Raw genomic sequence first — 24,475 nt, 5'->3', positions numbered from 1 at the left:
GAGGAAATATGCTTACTCTATGGACTAGGAATGCAAAAAGCAAATGTAAAAAAGAAAGAACACACTTCCTTTTCATGGCATGAATTAAATTTGTTTAAATAGAGCGAACATGCAAAATAATCTGCCGAAAAAAAAATTGAACGAAAGGTCCAAATATTTGTTTTCCATTCTCATTATCACACAATTTGGAATGAGAAGTTGTTTAAATTTCTTCATTTTTTTTTTAGGGGTGTTTTATGTTTTAGTGCTATGCTTTAGCGTTACCTCATATCCTTATACAAACCATAAGACATAGTCAAAGATACATCAGGGTAGGTGGGATACTATAACAACATTGAGCACATTGTTATACTATTCCACCCACCTTAATGAGGATTGTTTTGGTGTTGCGATGCCGTAGCCTTTCGAATCCAAGTTCCCGCCAACTTTCATGGTGTCGCAGGGCTTCCTCTGCTCGATGTACTCGTTCATGGTGGACTCCAGCAAGTAGGCATATTTCCCTTTGGACTTCCGCACTCGCGCAACTCCTTCAGCCGTGGTCTTAACAAACACTGATGGCTCGGCACCTCTCATGTAAGTCCACATTTTATCAAAAACTGCAATTTTAGATCTCTGCATTGGACAAACAAACAATAACATATTTAGTCATGTTCAGAACGGTCTATGGACACCTGTTGATTTCCATGCGAGACTCGCACCTCATTTCTAAGTCATGACAACTTTTTGGAATTAATTATCATACACATTGAAATATTGTTTTTCATATGTGGACAGTTCTATCAATGCAATCAGAGAGATATCCACATCATTTAATAACAAATGGGCAAAATAGCAATACTTATGTTATCAACTGATTTTCTAGATATCTTGCCACATGTCAATGCTATCATCATATACAATATGTTGTTGTATTTGTACTTAACTTCATATTGCATTTTATAAATTTATAAGGCTTAGCCCAGTTTCACCTTATAGCACTGTGTGTTATCACAGCGGAGTGTATGTCCTTAGGGATAAGACTATCCTATGCTATGTTAGGTAGCACTTGTGAAGCTCACCTCTGCTGTATATATGACCTCATGGTGCAGATGATCACCTTGCATGACCAGAGAATCCTGACCTCTGGTGTGGTGTGCTGCCTGAAAGTTGGGTGGAAAGTGGTCCTAGTACAGGGTTGGAAACCTAGCAATGCACCCCATCACCTTCTACTCCTAAACCTAACAGCACTCCTTGTCACCTTCCTGTCTGGGTGCGTTGCAGTGATGTGTTTGTGGCTGTATGATGCTTTTCTGTCATGCCAGGTAGGGGCCAAGTGTGTCACTGGGACCAACGCATCCCTGTGTAGTGTGATGGTGAGTTGACAGAGAATGAAATGTCTTTAGTAGGAGGTTCCTATGACATCATTTTACGTACATACTTGAAATTGAAGATGGATCTGTCAATTACTACATATGTTTTCCTTTAATCGTTCAATGCAGCAATTTGTAGTTGTATTGCGTTTCGTTATGCATTTTAGACACCCAGGGCCTGATTCAGAAAACGTTGTTCAATGGAAATATCCCACTGAAAGACGCATTGCGCATCATGCCCAAATTCCTTATATTTATGCCCCCTGTACTAAAAGTATTATTAAGGCAACTTGACATATTTCTTCAATCATCTGTATAACAGTAACATAATCAACGAAGATAAAACATGGAGATGATTTCAAAAGAATGATTACGTCATGTACTGAATTAGAGGCCATGGTGGAGACCAGTAAGTTGTAAAGCAGTCAGGAACGCCTGAACATGAAACAATGACTACAACTGTTCTTTTTCATTAAAAGATCAATTCAAAGTAAGCCTTCCAAAATCGAATTGCTTTGCACTATTAGAGTTAAGAGGTTAACATATGACATACATTACGATAATACACATGAATAAAATAGACACAAAAATAATTAAACATCCAGGGTGGGTCACGATGGATTAACACTAGAATTCCGTAGAACTATTTACACTGTAATAAATGAACTCTCAATTCACAAAACTTCCAACCTAACGTTCATCATTCTTCCTATTCTCGCATCTACCCCTAGCGCCTCTCTTCTACACAGTCTCAACATGACTATGTTTCTACATCTCACACCCTTGTTATTACTCTTTGGAATGCAGATTCCGTCTGTAACAAGACTTCCTTTCCCTAGGACATCCTTCTTTCCCTTTATCACTCTCTTGACCTCATTATACTTACAGAAACCTGGATTTCTCCCTCAGACTCTTGTCAACCCTTGCTGCCTTTCATTACCCTGCCTCCCTCTTCACCCACACTCCCCGCCCAACTGGCAAGGGTGGTGGTGTAGGACTGTTCTCATCTTCCACGTGTCCTATCTCTCCTACTCCTCTATCTCCTGCATGTTCTGTCTCTTTCAGATACACTATCTTCAAAGACACTGCCCTCTGCGGAATTTATATGATATCTCTCTATCTGCTACCTGGTCTTGATGGTCAATGTATTGACCCCTTCTCCCAACTAATTGACTCCCTTCCTCCCCATCATCACCTCATATTCACTGGTGACTTTAACCTTCCCTTTCTCGACACTCCTCTATATATTGACTTAGCTCTCTTTTACTTAACCACTCGCACTCTTCTGTCAACTCTCTGACCCCCCATTCAAATGTCAACTCCCTTGACCTTATTCTCATCTCCTCTCAACTCTCTGACTCTAATATCTCCACTGCTCCTTCTCCCTCTGATCATTCCATTGCTCCCTTCTCCTCTCACTTCCCTCTTACTACATTCACTCCTAAACCCTCCTTGTCCTTGGATTACACCTTCCCTCTGCACCCTTAAAACAATAATGACGACAAGTGTTTGTATTTGGTAAAGATCTAGGCACTCCTCCAATCTCAGACTCTACCTGACTGCTCATCAAAACTACTCCTCTGCTCTCAACTCATGACTTCTAGCTCTCATTTCATCTCAATCTTCTCAACCTAGGAGCCTCCAAAAATCTCTCTACTTATTTCTCTCTCCTACTAAACCCTCCTCCATCTCATCTACTCTTTATGCTAATGATCTTGCTCGCAACTTTGCTTTTAACTTTTCCATTATTCAAAATACCCTCACAAATTACCTTCTATCCACCCATCTGATAACTTTTCTTTACCACCTCTGCCTTCCCCTCCTGAGACATGACCTTCCTTTGTCCCTACTGACCCAGATAAGATGCTTGCCTTTCTCCTCAGGGCTAACACTTCCCATGCCCATACAGAATGCATCTCAGTCAGGCTCTATGATAAGCTCTGCAAGACCACATTGGACAAGGTGTCTGCCCTGCTTTGCTGGAACGGCAAGCACTCTATCATGGTCTATGTGATTACAACGAAATCTGGAATAACTAATGATTTTTCATGACCCTAAAATAATGGAAAATACTGTTTTTTTATTCCCCCGTGTCCATATCCCCGCCCCAAACCCCTTCTCGACTTCACCCACCCAAATACACATTACTACCTCCAATAGAATACAGCTGAGTCCCATGAAAAAATGTGGTCCAACTCTTCACGTAATCGCCTTGATTCTCCTTCTACCCTGACAATCTGTCTCATCGGCAATCCACTCATCTGAAATCTGTGGGCTGATATTAGGGACCTAGCCATTACCTATCTACCTTTGTGCTGGCTAAAAATGCACACACACATTTTAGAAATCCTTCTTTCACATCCCACATCCCAAACTTCGGTCCTCAGAAGGGCATTCATCCCCACAGTGCTTTGAGGCCATGCCGATAGCAGTAGGATCTATGCAAATGCCATATAACATAACACATACAACCTCTGTTATCCTCTTCAATCTGGCTTCTGACCTCTGCACTCTACTGAGTCAGCTCTCTTCAATGTCAACAACCACATCTATTTTGCTTGTCATGCCAACCGTTCATCTATTCTTTTGTGCTAGACATCTCTGCTGCCTGTGATACCATCAACCATTCTGACATTCTCTTAAAACTCTCTCCTAGGCATCAGGACAAGGCCCTCACTTAGTTTGCTTCATATGATATGATATGATATGATATGGTATTTGTAATGCACTTATACACAAGTGTTTCAAGGCGCGACGAGGCAAGGAAGGGAGACAGAGGGAGGACAGACACAATGATCTTACTAGTACAAGTGACATTGAGATCACACAAGTGCAGGGGAGAGAGGAAGAGGAAAAGACCCGGGGGAAAGGGGAGGGGGCAGTGCTGTACATGGGATCAAAACAATAACAAGAAGTGTGGCCAGCAGTGCGAGGTGCAAGGTTAAGTGCATACAGCAGGTGTCCAAAAGTGCAGGTAGGGAGACTGTAGGGTTACAGATGCAGACCCAAGTTCAAGGATTGCTGGAAGGCAGTGTGGGTGCACAACTGGGCGGGCAGGGACCTGGGCCCAAAAGAGTAGCCAGGTGACCAGTGCAGTATAAGACAGGTAATCAGCAGTGGAGAGGAAGAGAAAAGGCAGAACCGAAGAGGAAGGTCTTGAGGTGCATCCAGAACCAGAGATGGTTCAGAACCTCCAGGCCTCTGGAACAGCCTTACCTCACCCCTCAGCCCCCATACTGTTTGTGTTCCCCAAGCATTAGTCTTGGGTCCACTTCTCCTCACTCTCTATACCTCTGCTCTTGGAACATTGACAATTAAACCTTCCCCTATCAACTCCTCAATCAATGACACTCAGATCTTTTTCTTTCCTTTCTTTTCTAATGAGCTACAGTCAAAAATTAGTATCTGTCACTTTACCATCAAATACTGGATGGTATCTCACTCACGCTCATCTCCACTAAGACTGAAGTTCTGTACTTTCCTTCCAAACAGGCTATATATTCCTCTCCCCGTCTTCTATTCTGCTCTTCTGACTGTGTTCTTTACTATGCTGCTGCTCGCAACTTTGATTTCGTCTTCAACCCATCTCACAACTTCTCAAAATCCGCCACTTTGGCCAGACTTAATCTCCTCAACAACAGAAAAATAAGACATCTGATCCCCTTCAACACTGCTAAGCACCTAATCTTCTCTTTAGTACTCTCTCCATCTGACTGCTGTGTCAGTCTCCTCTATGGCTTTCCCCGCTATTCTTTTTCACATCTCGACAAAGTCATCAACTTTGCTGTCTTTACACTCTTCAACGTTTCTGGCTTCATCTACACCTCCCTAGCCCATTAGACAGAGGGCAAAGTATAAACTCAATCTCATCATCTTCAAAACTATACATGGGCTTGCCCCACCCTGGCAATCGGCCCATCTCACTCCCTACTTTCCCCCTCGGTCCCTATGATCATCCTCGACTCACATCCTTGCTACCTCTCATGCCCCTTGCTCTCCGTCTCATTTCTCCACTCTCCCTCTCCTTGCTAATTTACTGTGGAATGATCTACCTCTCCCTCGCTGCACTAGTCCGAATCTTTGACTATTTAAATCAAACCTCCTTTCTGAAGGACCACTTTCATAGCATTCTACACCACCACATCTCCCTGTTCTCCTCCCCCACTACCTCCTTACGACAACCCCACAGCACTTATCCCGTTCCTATATCTTGATCTACTATCGTAGTCCCTGATTCATGTTTCTACCATCCCTTCCTCATCTGGTTTTATATCCACAGCCCCTCACCAATTGTAAAGGGCACTGATCCTCCGCTCTGTAAATCAAAGTAAAACATTTTGAAAGCATGTTTGTGCCAAAAATACCTTGCTTTCCCTGCAATTTCCATAAATAAATAAAATACATACTGTGACCTAAGACGCAGTTTCTGTAATCTTGGATAAGGTCAACTCACATTGAAGCTGGCATATATGGGTTTAAAATCTGGAAATAGTTGTAACTGGTGCAAAATGGTTTAGGGCCTCCAGCATGCAGTGTATTTACTTATGCTGACAGATTGATACGTAACGTGAAAAAGTGGAAGGTTTTGAACGAATCCTAACCACTATTGTTGCTCCTGGCACCCTCCCAACTATAATTTTCCAGTCTTCATTCTATCAACGGAGAGAGGGGGTATGTAAATCAGGTGTAGTCCCATGGAATGATATGCAAAACTAGCAAAGAATAAAGCAAATATGTAATCAGTCATATCAGAACAAACACAAACTCACACTTCAGCTGACAATCCTCACAATGGCGACAACTTCTCTGCCGATTGATATTTGGGTTTAGAGTTAAAGTTGTCATTGTATATCAATAGGAAACTTGAGTTAATGTGTCTTTTTTGCATGAATAAATGCCTTTTATTTTCCAAAGGAAGAGCTAAGTGAACACCAATCAAGGAAACCTTCTGCACAGCAAAACATAACCATCATAAAAGATGCAAATCCAGCGGTACGCATGAAAGTGCATTTGCATGTATTTGGATGATTAAATGATGGAATGAAATTCACATTTTTGATCATACATAAAACAATCGTGTTCATGCTTCATTTGTAAAAACACTTAACAGACTCAAATTTCAGGAGGGTTATTTGATAAGGGGTCCATCTGCCTTTTCCGCTAATTGTTCTGCCGGCACCTAATATTTCATATATTGATATTTTTCATTCATGAATGATTCATTGTAAAATGACAAAAAGGCTAATGTAACTAAGGGTATTGCAATTCTAAATTTGGCACAAGGTTTTGATTAGGAAATATATAGGTTTTGGGACACATTTTTATGAGAATATAGAAAAAAGAGGAATGTGTCCCTCTGCTGCTCTACCCTTTTGGCCCAGGAGACAAAGCAGAGATTTAGGAAACAATAAAAAACAATTGTTCCCACAAAACATTTCAACAGCCAAATTAATCCATTGTAATTTAATTATATGGGTTGTTTAAAATAATTACTCATGACTAACAATTAATACTTTTTTTGATTTAATGCATGGTCTGCGTGTTGGGAGATCTATCTAATTCTGCATTGTTTTTTTTAATGTAATTGTATTGTGTACAGTCTATATGTATTGTGGATGCTTTTTGGTTGTCTCACATTGTACAACTTTACCCAGGTGTTTCACTTTTGAGGATTTTAACACAATGAAAGTATTTGTGTTTTTGAATAACTGTAGTTTGTATCATGTGAATTGTATCGACGTGTGACTTTTTGGAGAGTAATTACAATCAATGACGAATTTAGAATTTTAAGAAGAGAGATAGCCCTGTAGCGTTTAGCCACGGCCTGATCTGGGAGGGATATATAACCATATTGTAATACTCTAACATGTAATAATACCATGAGGATACACAAGGAAATGTGATTCTTGACTAGTCTGTGGTATAAATAGCTATGATTTGTGGCAACTGCACTTTCCTATACAAGTTCAACCCATTGCTTAAATGTCATCAAGCCAAACAGTTCAAAATCACATCCTCGCTGGACCACATATATATAACATTGAGGACATTAGAAATTCAACGGGGACTGGATGGAGTGGGTGACATTTAATCCATATTTCTATAAAGACATATTTGACCCACCAATCTTATTATCTATTAGCTTGTAATCGGATCCATATAGCCCACAGTATGGTAACCATATCTCGCATTTAGGCAGATTGTGCTAGTCAGCCATATCTCGCACTTAGGCAGATTGTGCTAGTTAGCCATATCTCACATTTGGGCAGATTTTGTCAGGTAACAATATCTTGCATTAGGGAACATTGTGCTAGTCAGCCATAGCTTGCAGTTAGGCAGATTGTGCTAGGCAGCCATATCTTGCATTTAGACAGATTGTGCTAGTCAGCCATATCCCGCATTTGGGCAGTTTGTGACAGGTAACAATATCTTGCATTTAGGCAGATTGTGATAGTCAGCCATATCTCGCATTCAGGGAGCTTGTGCTATTCAGCCAAATCACATTTGCATAGATTGTGTCAGGTAATGATATCTTGTATTTGGGCAAATTGTGCTAGTCAGCCATATCTCACCTTTAGGCAGATTGTGCTAGTCAGCCGTATCTCGACTTTAGGAAGATTTTGTCAGGTAACAATATCTTCCATATGGGCAAATTCTGTTAGTCAGCCATTTCTAGCATTTGCGCAGATTGTGTCAGGTAACAATATCTTGCATTTGGGCAAATTGTGCTAGTCAGCCATATCTCGCATTTAGGCAGATTGTGCTAGTCAATCATAGCTTGCAATAAGGCAGATTGTGTCAGGTGGTGGTATCTTTCATTCAAGCAAATTGTTTTAGGTAACCATAATTTGCATATAGGCCAATTGTTTACTGTCTACTGTTGCACCCCCATTGTATGCGTTTCTCCCTCTATCTATGTTTCCCAAATCTAGGTGTTACTGTGGTAGCAATTTAAGGTGTCCCTTCTCTGCCCAGGTGCCCCTACTGCATTTTCATGACTGCGGCTGCTGCCTCCACCTTTGCACACCCCCACGCCAACACCTCTGACTCTACCTCTGCCCTCAGCAGCCTCCGCCTGTCCATCACCAACACTCTTGACATTATTGCCACAGTTATGAGGATCCACCTGAAACCTACCTATAAGCGTATCAACTGGTATGACACAGAGCTTGCGGACCTGAAATGAAAGTGCAGGACGGCAGAATGGAAGTGGCTAACCTCAGGCTCATCCTCTGACAAACTGGCCTGCCGCCTGCTCCAAAGGCAATACAGACTCGCCATCCGTGCAAAGAAAAGAGACCACATTCAGGCACATTTCTCCGGCGCATCTAACAACACGGCTGAACTTTTCAAGATCTGCAGGCAACTAGCCAACACTCTGCAGTCTCCTCCTCACCTTCTCCTTCCCAGGCCCTCTGCAATGCACTGGCCTCACATTTTACCACCAAAAATCAGGACATCTGACAATTCTTTCTACACTCCCTCTTAACCCATCCCACACCCACTCACCTCCATTCCCCCCTCCCTCCTCCTTCTCCTCCTTCTTGCATGTCACACCTGAAGAAGTTATCAGAGTTGTCCACTCCATGAAGGCCTCTTCTAAATAGGTCTCTCCTTGCTCATCCAGAACTATCAAGGATAACATCGGCTCTCTTGCCCCTGCACTCGCTGATTTCTGCAATCACTCTTTTGCCGCTGGGTCTTTCCCCTCCCCTCTTAAGCACTCCCTTGTGAACCCACCTCTTTCCTGGGGAAGCTGCTTGAGAAGCTGCTCTTGCCCAAACTCAACTCACGCACTGAACTTGTTGGTGGTCTCCATGACCATCAATCTTGATTCTGGGCATCCAGAGGCACAGAATCTGCTCTTCTGAACACCCATGAAGAGCTGCTTGCATCTCTGGACTACAACTCCCCAGCTGTCCTTATTCTTCTCAAACTCTCCTCTGCCTTCGACACAGTCAACCATTCCATCCTCATGCAAAGGCTCCACGATACCCTCAGTATCTCAGAATGGGCACTGGACTGGCTGACATCTTCCAAGTCATCCTGGGCACCTTCTATTCTCCTCCTTCCCTCTCCACCTGTGGTGTATCCCAGAGCTCTATACTCTCCCCCTGGCTCTTTAACATCTACCTTGTTCTCCTTGCATGCCTCATTGCCTCCTTCTCACATCTCTTTTTCAAACTCCCTGCTGACCCTCTTGCACCCTCCATCATCCCTGACTGCATTTCTGGCATCCAGTCCTGGTGCGCCTCCAACTATCTCTGCCTCAACACCTGTAAAACTGAGATCCTTCCCATCAGGACCCCTGCTCCCTCATTCTTCCCCTCACTCTGGCCTTCCTCTTCGGGCTCTCCCCCTGCGCCTTCAACTGAAGCCAGAAACCTCATAGTCATATTTGACTCCTCTCTCTCCTTCCTCCCTCACACTTAGGACATTGCCACGAAGTCCCACTTTCAGCTATTCGTTCTCAAAGGAATTTTACCTTTGTTCGCTTTCCCTAAAGGCTCAATGTGACCCAAGCCCTAGTTCTCTCTAGGTTTGACTACTGCAATAACCTCCTCCTGAATCTACCATCTTCCACTCTGCGACCCCTCCAGCTAATCCAGAACAGGGCAGCATGACTTATCCTTGACCTCAAGCCCAGCGACCGCATATCTCCTGCACTAAAAAGTCTTCACTGGTTCCCAGTTGCTGCACAGATTAAATTCAAATCCCTCTGCATCATCCACAAGGCTGTCTGGGCCAGGGGACCACACTATCTTCAAATTTATCTCGCTAAATGCTCTCCCTCTAGCCTACTATGTTCTTCTGGCATCAACTCTCTGTGTGTTAACAAATCATGCCCAGCTCCTGTCTATTCACAGCACTTGCATCTGCACACCCTCCATCCTGGAGATTTGCACTTACACCTCCAGTGGTGCCAGTCCATGTGGCACTCAAGATTCCTAGCACTTCCTCTGTGGCTCAGCCATGGAAACCCCATTTTAGGCACTTTGTCCCTCAAGTCCTACCTCCATTAAAACGCTAGCCCCCTTGTGATGCTACCTAACAATCCAGCTATGTATACCCACTAGTTTTGTCTTAACTTTTGAGCACTCTCTCCTAACAGCCACCTGTCTCAGTGTGGCAGTTTATGTGCCTGCTGCTCTAGTCTCAATGTGGTACACTAGCTGCAGTCTTTGTAATGTAGCTGTTTTCACTCTTGCTGCTGTTCGTCTCAGATCTGGACGTTCTACCCAATAGCGAGGTACCCCAATTCAAATAAAGTAAAGTTGTTGCTGTGGTCTTAACTTTCTTTATACTTACTTCTGCTGTCTCATATTTGGGCACCTTTCCCAGTAGCCAAGTATCTCTACTCAAAACAGTTATACTCATTGATGCTCTATCTAATTTAGCTGCTTATAGTAGCCGCTGTTGCCTCAAATCTGGGCATCTACATGCACTGATCAGACTCTCTCAAATCTAGTCTTCCCATCTATGGTAGCATCTCAACCACAGCCACTGCCAGTGCCTCCAACCCACCCACCTTCCAGCCACACCCTTACACGACCATGGCGATCAACACACACTGAAGCTGGACAAATGGACAACCTAGATCTCTACCCCCTATATCCTCTTCCCATACATCATACTGCACTCACCCAGACTCCCTCATGCACATACTGCCGCTCACCACACACCTCCCCTCCCACATACAAGAGCAGCTCCCAAGCACTCCGGATTACACCACACCCACCATACGCCACTCACCCTTGCACCCTCATTCTCAAACCCAGTACCACACTCACCCGTAATTATGCACACACACACCACCTCTCACCACACACCTCTCTATTCACATACACAAGGAGCTCTCAGACCATCCAGAATACACTTCATCTGCCCTACATCCTTCATCCTCACACCCTCTTTCCTGAACCCAGTACCACACACACCCAATATCACTCACACACACACCTCCTCTCACCACACACTACTCTACTCTCATACACACAGAGCCCTCATTCTTGAACCCACATTACACCCCACAAAACCTTTTCCCCTCTGACCCCTCCACTCGAACCCCACACACATAACAACCCATCACCACCACCACTCACCACTCACCACACACCCTCCAACTCTCTCACCAGAGGAGCTGTCTGGGCCCCCTCCCTACTACCCCCGCTGACCCTCCTCCCAGCTCTCTCACTGTGCCCCTGTCCATCTCCCCCACAAATACAATCCCAGGGACCACAACACATCTGTCTATCTCTCACACACAATGGGAGGCTCCCCTGAGCACAAATGCCTCTCCTCTCCTCCTGCACATTTCAACCACACCCCCTCCTCACATAAACTTTCGACCTGTCCCACACTCTCACCAAAACGAGCACAGAGGAATCCTGGGGGTGCTGCGACAGCTTACGCCCAACCCCTCCCCTGACCAGTCGTACCCACACGCCAACTCTGGTGCTATCTCCACCTCCCTTGTCTGACCACACCTCCCTCGGCAAGCATTGCCCACCAACATACCACCCTCCCCATTACACCGACCACTACCAGAAGGCTTCCCCCGGCCACCTCTTCCCTTCTCTCAGCTTGGCATGTCTTGCCCTTTCCCGGACCATTGCTTCAACCCTTTTCATGCAGACCCACCCACTCACTCGCACAGTCCTTCAGTATCCAAACACACAAAACTCAGAAGTAGACAAATCCCCTCACCCTCAACTCTACATGCCTCATCAGCCCGACACCTCTCGATCCACCTTGTCTCTCCTAGCCCCACTACCACACCCCCTCTGTCACCCCTGCCGACCACCTCCCTCCTTGAAGACAGCATCCCCATTCCCTCTCCTTCAACCCTCATCATCTCCTTCTTTCCGATACACTGTGAAACAATCCGTAACAACACCTAGCCAGACACCTCTGAACGACCCTGCATCTCCCACCACCACACCTAAATCCTCTGAGCCATTCACTACCAATCAAACTGCCCATCCACTCTGCTGCTCAGTCAAAGACCTGAACCTGCCAACCTTCTCTTCCCAGTTGCAAACCACCCATGACCCTCTACGCACCCATCTACAGTATACCCCCAACCACCTCTGTTCATCCTATTTCACTGCCCTAGATAATCAACCCTCTCCCCACCACCATGACCAACCTACCGGCAACCCCAACCACCCCAGACCTGCCAACCCCAGACAGCCAGAAAAACACCACCCACTACCTCTCACAAAGTCACCTGCCTCAGGTTCAGTGCCCGCTCCGTCACCAAGAACAGGCACAGCATCCATGATTTCCTAACCTCTGAGAACCCCGATCTTATCTTATCTTCATCACAGAAGCCTGGTTTTCAGATAAACTCAAGCCTACTGCTCATGAAGCATTCCCAGCTGACTACTCACTCATCACCCATAACAGACTTTCTAGGGAAGGCGGATTAGCCATCCTCCACTGAAACACAACCCAGCACAGCTAACTGCAAATCCCTCCTAGTCAAACTCTTTCTCTTGCCTACTCTGTCACACAGCTTCCTACTCATCTACAGGCCCCCCGGCTATGCCAGACACTTCACCAACAATTTATTTATGTATTTATTTATTTTTATGGTATTCAACATTTGTAAGGCTCTTATACAAAGGAATAGTGTTTCAAAGAACCACAAGGCTAAATGGGAAGGGAACAGGGGAAAAATAACGATGGCAAAACAGTAAAACAATCAGCCTTGTGGCGTTTGAACGTGCAAGTCCAGCGAGAGAAGTGCAGGAGATAGGGAGGGAGTGGGGGAGCAGAGGAGTGGGCAAGTGTTGGTTGAGGGGCCGGAGGGAGGTTCTAAGTGGAGCCAAGAAAGAGAACCTTCAGCTAAGTACTAGTGCAGGTGGCTCCCATGGGAGGGTGTAGACCCTCCAAGCAGGGGCCTGCAAGGGCAGTGCAGTGGGTAGGGGGGTGCTGCTATCGACTCCAAAGAAGGGCCTGGAATCCTGTGAGATTCATGATTATCGGGCCACCAGTCACAGTGACAGTTGTGTGAGTAGCAGGGAAGGGAAAGATGGAAAGATGTAGAGAACAGCAGAGTTTTTAGCAGTTTCCGGAACTTGAGGAGGTCTGGCTCAAGTCTGAGAGGGGCAGGGAGGCTGTTCCAAAGGGAGGTGCCAGCCAAGGAGAGGGACCTGTCCCCTACTCTCTGCTTGGAGAAGCATTTGACAGTCAAGGAGTTGGAGTTAGAGGAGCGTAGAGCTCTAGCAGGGGATTATTTAAAGAGGCAATGTTGGAGATAACATGGTCCCAGGCCCCAGAAGGCCTTGTGGAGGATGAAGAGGGTCTTCAATTTGATCCTTGCAGCCACCTGGAGCCAGCGGAGAGATGTGAGGGCTGGAGAGATATGGTCCCTGGGCTTGAGGACAAGGATAAGATTTGCAGCCCTATTCTGGATTAGCTGGAGTGGGCATAGGGAGGAAAGAGGGAGATTGAGAAAGAGGCTGTTGTAATAGTCCAGCCTGGAGAGGACCAGAGCTCTGAAGACATTGAGTTCTGGGGAAGGCGAGGAAAGGAAGAATGCCTCTGAGGAGGTGAAGCTGGGAGTGGGACTTCTTAGTAAGGTCCATGATGTGAGGGTAGAAGGAGAGAGCGGAATGAAAGATGACCCTGAGAATTTTGGCCTCACAAGATTGTAGGGATAGAGTGCCCAAAGAGGGTGGCCAGAGGCTAGCAGGAAAAGATGTTGCAGGTGTCCCAATCAGAAGAATCTTCTTCTTACTGACATTAAGGTAGAGATTGTTAGCTGAGCACCATGCATGAATGATGGACAGGCAGTCAGGGATCAGAGAGGAGGACAAGGAAGTAGTAGAAGGAAGCTTGAAGGAAAGCTGTGTGTCATCTGCATTACACTGGAAATGATGAGAGAAGTAGGAAATCAGGTGAGCAAGATGGGCAATAGTAATATTGAAGAGCCAATGTGATAAGATAGAGCCCTGGGGGACCCACAGGTAGGGCGTGAGATGGTGGAGTAGAAATGGCCCGATTGCAATTGGGAAGGGCAGTTAGTGAGAAAAGTGGTCAGCCAATCCAGTGTCCGGTCAGTGATACCGAGGGTGTCACAGAGTTGTTTTATGAGGATGGTATAGTTTAGCATGTCAAAGGCAGAGGAGAGATCAAGGAGAATGAGTACAGCATGAGAGTTGGATTCGAGAGATGCAAGCATGGTTTCAAGGGTGTTCAGTAGAGCAGTGTCCGTGCCTCTGGATGCCCGGAATCCAGATTGATGGCCATGGAGGCAAACAACAAGATCAGCGTGGAGAGTCAATTGGGGGAGGACCAGCTTCTCCAAGAGTTTACCCAGGAAGGAGGTAGTTGAAATAGGGCAGTAGTTGGCCGGGCAGGAGATGTCAGAAGACAGATTTTTTAAGAGATGGAGCACAAGGGAGCAATTGAGGCATAGAGGGAAAGAGCCAGGAGCGAAAGAGTGGTTACAGTAGCAAGAGCTGGGGCGAGAGAGGAGATGTTGTCTTTAATGGCTCTGGAGGAGCAGGGGAGTACCTGTTTGAAGGAGACCTTCATTGAGCGGACCACTGCAGTGACCTCATCTTATGCTATGGAGGAGGGAGGAGAGTGAAGGGGTTGGAAGGAGAGGAGCCCAGCAAGGCAGGGTAGCAGGCGAGGGAGTGGACATGTGAATGGAGAAGAGTGGGGACAAGATGTCCTAAGTTTTTGATGTGAAATGGAAAGCCAAAGCGGTGTAGAGAGCCTGGCAATGGAGGAGAGAGGTGGAGACTGTGGCTGGATTTGCGAGTTCCTTGCAGATTTTGAAAAGCCTGTGTGACTCAATAGCGGCCATTCTAGTTAGCCACCCTGCACTCACTCTACTGGGAGACTTTAACATCTGGTTCAAACTCCCCAACACCTCCATGACTCTATCCCTGGTCAACAGCCTAGAGGCACTGAATCTTACCCAGCCTATCACAGGACCCACGCATACTGCTGGCCACACTCCAATGCCATTTCTTCTCTTCCAAACTCATCACCACGTCCAACCCTCAGCCTTTCATATGGACATACCACTCTGCCATACCTTTCTCTCTCCGCACACCGCTGCCACACCCAAACCCTCCTCTACCCCTACATCTCATTCCAAGTGCTGGAACAAGGTCAAAGTACTGCTAGACATGCCCAAGCTGCTGTTAAGCGCCCTCCCCTCACTCCTGACCACAGATAGACCCTTCCCCATAGATATCTTTGACTCCAGGCTAAACGACTCTCTCATTCCCCTAACCACTTCCTGGTCCGCCCCCTCATGCAAAGGAACAATCCCAAATGGTTCACCCCACCTGAAGACTCTAAAAATCCATAACAGCTCCCTTGAGCGCAAGTGGGGAGCTTCAAGAAACCCATAAAGCAAATCAATACTTGCACAGCAACACAGAAATTGCAAATCAGAGATCTGAAAAAGCCTATTATAATAAAAGGATCCTGAACTGCTATAGAGGCAGCAAAGTGATCCACAGTATCATCACAGAATTCCTGAATTCACCCTGCAGCATAGCCCTGACTGCCTCCTCACAAACGCTCTGCAACTCCCTGTCTTAACACTTCCACAAAACAGCCCTAGACAGGACAGCCACTCTCAACACCAAACTCTCTTCCTGTCCGCCCGCCCCACACCCACACTACAAGACCTAACCCTACCCACCCCCAAGAACCCTTCTTTCTTCTCTTTCAGCCCTATCTCGAACGAGTAGTTCAGGAAACTAGTATTCATCAGCCAACCCTCCGGCTGCCTCCTTGACCCTCCTCCTGCATCTCTCCTCAAAAATATCTCCACCTTCACCTGTGCAGGAGAATTGCTGAAGTCCATTCCTAACAACTCTGTCACCTCTGGCAAAACTGTGCATGTCAAACCTCTGCTTAAAGAAAGTATCCCTTGGCCCTCTCCTACCAATCAACTTCAGGCCCATCTCCAGCACCTGATTCCTGGCAAAGCTCATCGACCGCACTGCATAATCACAGCACAATTGTTTTGTGGACTCAAACAATCTCCTAGACCCTGCACAGTCAGGTTTCCATCCATGCCACAGAACCGAAAGCAAGCTGAAATCTATCTGGGAGGATCTCAACGTCACAGCAGACTCAGAAGGATGCGCAGCACTTGTTCTTCTTGACCTCTTGGCATTTGACACCATTAACCACATTATGCTCCTTGACAGACTGCACTGCCTAGGGATATGAGATTTAGCACTCACTTGGATCACCTCAATCCTCACTAATAGACAGCAAATCACATATCTCTCCCCTTTTCTCTCCTCTGCACGCTCGGTAAGCACTGGTGTAGCCCAAGGCACCTGCCCAAGGCACCTGCCTCTCTCGCATTCTCTTCAACATTTACATGACCCCCCCTGCCCAGGATTATCTGCTCACACAACCTCACCTGCTATAACTATGAGGATGAATCATCTTGAAAATTCCGAATATGGACCACATACACTCGCTCCCACCCTGATTTAGCAGCATGTCTCTTTGACATTGACCGCGGGATGACGATTAACCATCTCCTTCTGAACCCAGGTTAAATGGTGATTATTTTATGTGGCAAAATTGCTCTAATTCCCCAACTGACTCCCTGGCCCATCTCACCCCCCCCTCTCCCTCTGGAGCATCACCACTGTTGAAAACCTCGGCTGCACAATGGACTCGGACCTATCCCTGTATCACTACACCTACAATGCATCTAAATCCTGTCATTTCCACCTTAGGCTCCGGAAGCACATCTTCCATTACCTCACCTAATCCAAAAGACTGCAATTATGTCCATTGTCATATCCAGACCAGACTTGATTATGCAAACTCCTACCTGAGTGCACAGGTCTACCAGCTAAACAAACTCCAAAGAGTACAAAATGTGCCTGCCAGACTGCTTCTTGCATTGCGACAAATAGACCACATCTCACCCACTCCATCCTGATAAACTGTCTCCATGATTCCCTTGGCATCACTGACTGGGCACTGGAGTGGCTGATCTCTTTCCTTTCAAACAGACACTCCCAAGTACAAATGTGTCCTTTTCTCTCCTCCATCTCACTCCCTACCTGTGGCTTCACTTAGGGCTCTATCCCTTTGCCATGGTTCTTCAACATCTCCCTGGCCCCTCTGGCTACTTGTTCTCCACCTTCACCCCTCATTTCCAGTGTTATGCAGATGACACACAGCTCTCCTTCAAGCTGCCATTCTCTTCTGCCCCCCCACTCTCTTATACCTAACTGCTTGACTGCTATCCAGGCTTGGTGTTCAGCCATTTATCTCTGCCTTTATACCAGTAAGATGGAGATCCTTCTCATTGGGATGCCTGCTCCTTGTTTCCCCATCACTCTTTTGCCAGCCTCCTTGGGCCTCCCGCCTTCACCCACCTGTGAAGCCAAAAACCTAGGGATCATCTTTGACATCTGTGTCTTTTTCTCTCCACACATCAATGACCTTGCCAAGAAGTCCAACATTCAGCTCCACATACTCAGGGAAAATCTACTTTTCCTCAGCTTCCCCAGAAGCTCAAAGTCTCCAGAGATCAGGTTCTCTCTAGGCTGGACTACTTCAACAGCCTCTTCCTTAATCTGCCTCTTTCCTCCCATAGCCCCCTTCAACTAATCCAGAATAGGATTGCAAGACTTATTCTTGGCCTCAAATCCAGGGACTACATCTCTCCAGGCCTAACATCTCTCCACTGGCTCCCGGTGACCGTAAGGATAAAATTCATGACCCTATGCATCAACCACAAAGCTGTCTGGGGCCTGGAACCTCTTTGGAGCCAGCTTTCCCTCCCTAAATACCTCCCTGCCAGAGTCATCTAGTCCTCTGGTTCCAACTCTGACTGTCAAATGCTTCTCCAAGCAGAGAGTGGGAGGTAGATCCCTCTCCTTGGCCGGTTCCTCCCTGAAATTGCCTCCCTACCCCCCTCAGACTTGATCCAGACCTTCTTATGTTCCAGAAACTTCTCAAGATTTTTCTTTGCTCCTCTTCCTTCCTCTACCCCTCCCTTGCTAATCGCTCCCTCTGCCGCTGTGACTGGGCCTGGTCCCTTCTCTGTCATACAGGGGCCAGAGCAACCCCCTACCCATGCCCCTCAGCATCCATTGCCAGCGCTCGCCCTTGGGCTCCCCCCTCCGAACCAGCATCAACCTGGTCCACCCTGTCCACTGCACTTCCCCTCCCTTCCCCATCTCTGTCCTGTGGCACTTTCTATCTTGGCCCCACAGCACATGCCAACCCACCTCCCTTTGGGCACCCCACTCCTGCACTTCTCCCTCTCCCCTCCCTTGCACACATTCTTTTGTCTTGTACTCGCACGGTAGGTTTGTCACAAGGGCAACATTAAAATGTGTTGCTTTATTTCTTTTTTCCATGCCCCCCACCAGTTTGTATTGTGGCGCCTGGAAACACTTGTGTGTAGGTGCCATGCAAATGTCCAATACATTTAAAAAAATACATGGACTCCCAATTGGATGCAGGGCCACCTTCAAATTCCAATGTATTACCCACCGAGCAGTGCACAAAGGGGGCCCCAAATTCTTACAGTAAAATATTATGCCTTACCACCCTACTCGCACCTTAAAGTCAAGCACTGCCCTCCTCCTAGTAGTCCCCATCTCCAATTTGGCCAGGATTGGAGGATCTGCCTACTCCAACCTTGGGAAAACTTTGTCGAACTCACTGCTTCCCCGAATTAGACAAGCAAAGACTACATGGCTTTCCGGAAGGAACTCAAAACCTGGCTCTTCGCCTAATGCCCTGACCACTCAACTTACTACCACGACCAAGAAATGGCATGTTATTCTGCTAAATATGGGCCTTTTATAGACTCTCAGGCCAGATGATATCTACACCCATTATCTGGAACCTTTGTCTCACACTTGAAACCCAAATCGTAGTAGCACCCAAGTACATGACGGAACTGAATCATTACCTTCTTCTGCCAGGAATACTGTACACTCTGTGGCCTAGAGATATTTTATCTATCTCCAATAATCTGGAACGATTCTGCTAGACACGTAACCCAAGCACTAATAGCACTTATGAGCTTGATCAATGCCATGCAATTATGCACTACACTATGAAATGCATATGCTTGCTAATCCTATTAATCTGTAAATCCATGAGCAGAACTACATACCAGGGGCCATCTAGCACTTATTTATCTAATCGCACCTCTCTGGGAATGTATTTAGCAGAACTAGCTACCGGGAATCTATCTTGCAGAACTACCAACCCAGACACTAATAGCACTAATGAACATGATGATTGCTGTGCAAATATGCACTGTGCTATCAGTTCAGGAAATGCCCTTGCTTGCTAATCCTACACATCTGGAAATCCCTGACTAGAGCTATATACAGAGGACCATCCAGCACTTATTCTTTGCTAATACCATCCATCTGGCAATGTATTTAGCAGAACTACCTATTGGGGAACCCACCTAGCAGAACTTCCAACCGAGGACCTCTCTAGCCCCTATACAGTAAAGACATGAGTTGGGACAGATCTGCCTGTCTCCACCTACCAGTCTTCACCAAAGCAATTTGACTCACCAAGACACAGGGATTACCTTAGACTAACAGCCCGTACCCAACGGGAGATACCATCGCCTCGACAAGGCACTGGAAGCTCAACAGGAACAGGGTCCCCCTGGAAAGCACACAGACACTCAAACACATCATTATGCTAACTCTTTCCACTGCATCAACAAACAATAGAATGCAGCTATACCCATTGATTAATTCGACCTAGCTGCACACATACTTATACATCTCTTTGATCACCTCAACAGTCTTTAGAACACAGCTATACCCCACAAAATCGGCCTATCTGCACACATAATCTCATTCACAATCCCCAGCACTGCCAGAATGCAGATAACAAAGTCCATTGGCATTGCTGCACACATTCTATTGATCTCACACTACCACCACACCTAGCACTAGCATGCAGCTAGACAACACTTATTCCACACTGGTTGCACACATACCGAGTGTACCCAAACACGTTTTAATCATACCAATGGTAAAAAGTGCTGTACAAATGTCCAATAACATGACATAACCTAACATGTCAATTTTGCTAGGTCATCAACTACACTTTATTATGTGTCAAAATACTTGTTTCTAGCTTTAAGTTGCTTGTGGTGCTAATTACAAAGGTGCTCTAAGTAAACCCCGGTTGTAGTTACCTTGTAATTGATGATATAACAACGGTTTGATGATAATATTTCTGACTCTGCAAGCCATCCCTCCCTGGGATGGGCATACAGTTCCTGGATATGCACGTAGAGGACTAGTTGTTTTATCCACCCACACAGAGGACGTTATTTCAAGATGGTGCTCAGGATTCTTTTTCACTCATAGTGACGTTTGGACAGAGGGTTTCTCATCAGGTGAATGCAAATACAAATGTGCATGGAAGTAAAGAGAACATCCTGCTCTGCATTGGGTGTAGGTTTTTGGGGACTATGTTTGAAGGACTTGTGAATGGATCCAGGTGTCTGGTATTCTGTTTCATCATTGGGATTTTTTAACAGCTATCTATTAAGCAACATAGCAAGTCTCAAAGAAGATGAAATGTTCTCCAGTGCTGGTATCGTCCCAGGTTGTGGTGGGAGAATGATTTGAGGCCTGCGTCATAAGCTGATGTGGCTAATGTGACATAGCTCAACTTTTTTTTCTTACATGAGAGAAGATAGATGTAGTGTTTCCACTAGAATATTGGTGCTGGGCTGCACATGCATCACTTAGAACAAATACATTGTTTTAGTGAAAGGAGTGTCATCCTATGGCCAGGCTGTTTTGACTCACCCCCCAGGCAGTGATTTGTTGAACAGGTACCACGGCACATCTGTTACCAAAAGGGTTTGATCTGCACAATCTGATACAAGTGCTTTGATTACACCCTATGTTGCAAATATAGTGCTTTGCTGCTGTGTTTTTGTGTGTTTTTGTGAGTGAATGAACTATCTACCCTCTCCCCAACTCACGGGAATGTCAGTATTTGAAGCACTTAAACAGGATGGGGTGTTGGCTAAGGAGAAGACAGGAATTTGATAAGAGAAGATGGTTATGAGCTGGTCTCAAACCATTATTCGTGCCATACTAATGCAATGATATGTTTATAACATGTGCTTCTGTTAACCAAATAACCTGCATTTGTGAATTGTTCTATATTTCATTGTTTTTTGTTGGTGGTTCTGAATAATTGTTTGTACTAATTCTGATATGACGTATTTCCATGAAATCTCAACAGATGAAGTGATTTCAATGTGTAGCTTTTAAAACATTAATTGTGGTAAGGTGATCACAACAAATATATTTTTCTATGACAACACGTGGTTCAAGGTGTAGTTCTATTGTTTCATCCATTCGTCATTAATGTTGCAGACGACGTGTCGTAGTACCACAAATTAAAAATAATGTTCTCTGGTTACATATTTATGATTTCTGGATTAAGGTCATTTCATCTGCAGACTACACTAAACTACAACTACAACTATTAGACAGTGTGTCAATACATTTTATGTAGATTTGTGATGTTATAGCGAAAAGGCCGTCCGCACATGTTACTCTGACTGATATAATTGGCATACTTCTGTATTGTTCTGTACCTGAATAAAGGCCAGTAAAGCCGATGGCCGATGGTGCTGGTATCCAACTTTGTGTTAAACTTTCCCTAGTGCACTTCTCACCCTCATGGTCACTTGATAAGACAATTCTGGATACACCAATTGTGCACCTCCTTAAACGTTTCCATCCTCTTTTTCATCAGTTTCATGAAGTAGGAGAAAAGTGCATCCCGAAATTGTTCTTAGATAGTAATGCGAATTCTGGATACACCAATTGTGCACCTCCTTAAACGTTTCCATCCTCTTTTTCATCAGTTTCATGAAGTAGGAGAAAAGTGCATCCCGAAATTGTTCTTAGATAGTAATGCGTGGTGAATTCTTTTATTGGAGCGATGCAAACATTTCCCATGAATATTAGGGAGCGACGGAGCATTGTGAGGGAGCCCGAATCAATGATGGGTTGTTTGAAGGGTTCTCACACAAAGAAAATTATTGAACCATGGGTTAATCGTGCATTTTACAATACACTTTCTGTGAAAAAATTGGATAAAAAAGTCTTGCAGTTTGCAATCACTTTGGAGGCTAACACAGGCAGAAATCTAATAGATGGTCATTCACAAATTGGTTTCACTTAGATGGAATTTTGGGGTTGGGAAATGTGATTCACTTAGATGTTTTTTTGGGGGTAGGAAATGTGTTGCACTTTGCTGGAGTTTTGGGGGTAGGAAATGGGTTGCACTTAGATGGAATTTCGAGGGTAGGAAATGAGTTGCACTTAGATGGAGTGTTGGGGGTAGGAAATGTGACACACTTGAATGGATTTTGAGGTTAGGAAATGAGCTGCACTTAGATGGATTTTTGGGGGAGGAAATGGGTTGCTCCTAGACAGATATTTAGGGTAAAACATTAGATACACTTGAGTGGATTTGAGGTTAGGAATGGAGTCGCAATTAGAGGGATTTTGAGGGTAGGAAATGGAACACACTTGGCTGGATTGTTAGCGGTGAGAAGGGTGTTGCACCTAGATGGATTTTCAGGAGAGGGTAGGATTGGAGTTGCACTCTTTCATTAGCCTGTCCATTTAGGCAGATGTTGTGATGATGTCTTGTCCCCAGCACTCTGAAGATCATAGGGAGAACTGGTCATTGCACCTTGAATTACTTTTTGCACCTAGACAATGTATTAGGATTGGCCCTTCTGCACCTAAATATCTGTCAGGACAGCTTAACAGTTCATGCAGCCTTGGTAAATTACTAGTGGTAACTATTTGTCACAGCCGCAAGAATTGACAGAGGATGACACTACCTGCACAAATAGGTGCATGTACAACAATTCTCCTTCAGAGTTTCTAGGTACATATAAACGCACCAATCCGGTGGACGTCGGCCTCAGGAATGGCTATCCGCACACATAAGAATACAGAAACGACTATCACAAATTCAGCCTCACTGTCACATAATTGTTCCGCCTACCTCTGCCATCAGTATGCAGCAAAGACCTATGACAAATTTGAGCCAGTTGGACACATAGCATGTCTATTGCCCTCATGGCATCTCCTGACCCCTCTCAGCACCTCGCCACATGCCTGACCTTGTGGATTGCTTTCTACCAGGAGCCTGGCCAGCCCTGCTAAGCCTTATTGTGGCTAAATGCACACACACATTTGAATCCTACTCTGTTTTCTCCAACATTCTGGACTTCGGTCCCGCAAGGGTGCTCCTGCAACTAGCGCATTGAGACTATAACAATTGTAAAAGCCGTTATATAAATGACAACTACAATACAATACAAACAGTGCCCAGGAGCATTATACGGTGCATTTTAAAGATGCTGTTGCACACAATATATCGCAGTATTCTGCCAGTGTAAAACACATGTGCCTACTGCCTGGGCCCATAAATGACAATGCTGGCTTCACCAATATATGTCATAAGTCCAACAGAAGAAAATACTAGTGTGGTCTCTGGCCATAATGGCAGTATTATTTTTTATTTTTCATTTTTTTTAATGTGCCATACAAAACAAATTGTACTTTTAACACAAAACAACGTTGACAATTAAATAGAATATAGCATTTCATAAACCCCAAAATCAGTTTAACAAGAAATAAAATCACATCCTACAGATTATGCTCAGCATTCTAAAACCAATCCATTAAGAGACAACTGAACGAGACTTTAAAAAGTCCAACATACGTATATATAGAGACAATTAATTACAGTTTATGATCCACCGCAACAGATCTTGCTCTGCGGGAATAAAGTTCAGCGAAAGAATACGAGTCTGCAAAGTCCACAGGCTAGGGTACTGTACACACAAGTGCTTAAAAGTGTCTATTTGCTTGTGACAGTGGCGACAGAGTCTCTGTTCCTGAGGGACATTGTTTTGGTGACCCAGTATTTCTTGTGTTGGCACCAGATTTAATCTAAATCTTAGGGTTTGCAGCCTGAAATATCTTGATGGATATTTTATTAAATGAGATGAGACAGTATTAAAACTTTTGATTGTGTACACAAAATGGTCAGTTTTATCTTTGTAGTTTTAGGTG

At 45.1% G+C, this 24,475-nt stretch overlaps 1 protein-coding gene across 4 annotated transcripts in view; it reads right to left on the bottom strand.

Annotated features, from left to right (window-relative positions):
• Nucleotides 1–24,475, bottom strand: part of GRIA2 (glutamate ionotropic receptor AMPA type subunit 2) — a 624,179-nt gene that overhangs the window by 4,556 nt on the left and 595,148 nt on the right. For all 4 annotated transcript variants that reach the window (XM_069631331.1, XM_069631330.1, XM_069631329.1 and 1 more), the window contains exon 13: nucleotides 365–612. In XM_069631331.1, the coding sequence (XP_069487432.1) occupies nucleotides 365–612 (248 nt within the window). The remainder of the gene's footprint in view (nucleotides 1–364; nucleotides 613–24,475) is intronic.

This window comes from Ambystoma mexicanum, chromosome 6q, assembly GCF_040938575.1.
Source record: "Ambystoma mexicanum isolate Mex_15411 chromosome 6q, UKY_AmexF1_1, whole genome shotgun sequence".
Taxonomy (NCBI): Eukaryota; Metazoa; Chordata; class Amphibia; order Caudata; family Ambystomatidae; genus Ambystoma; species Ambystoma mexicanum.
Note: the sequence above shows the minus strand (reverse complement) of the source record. Positions and strands in the feature narration are given on the sequence as shown.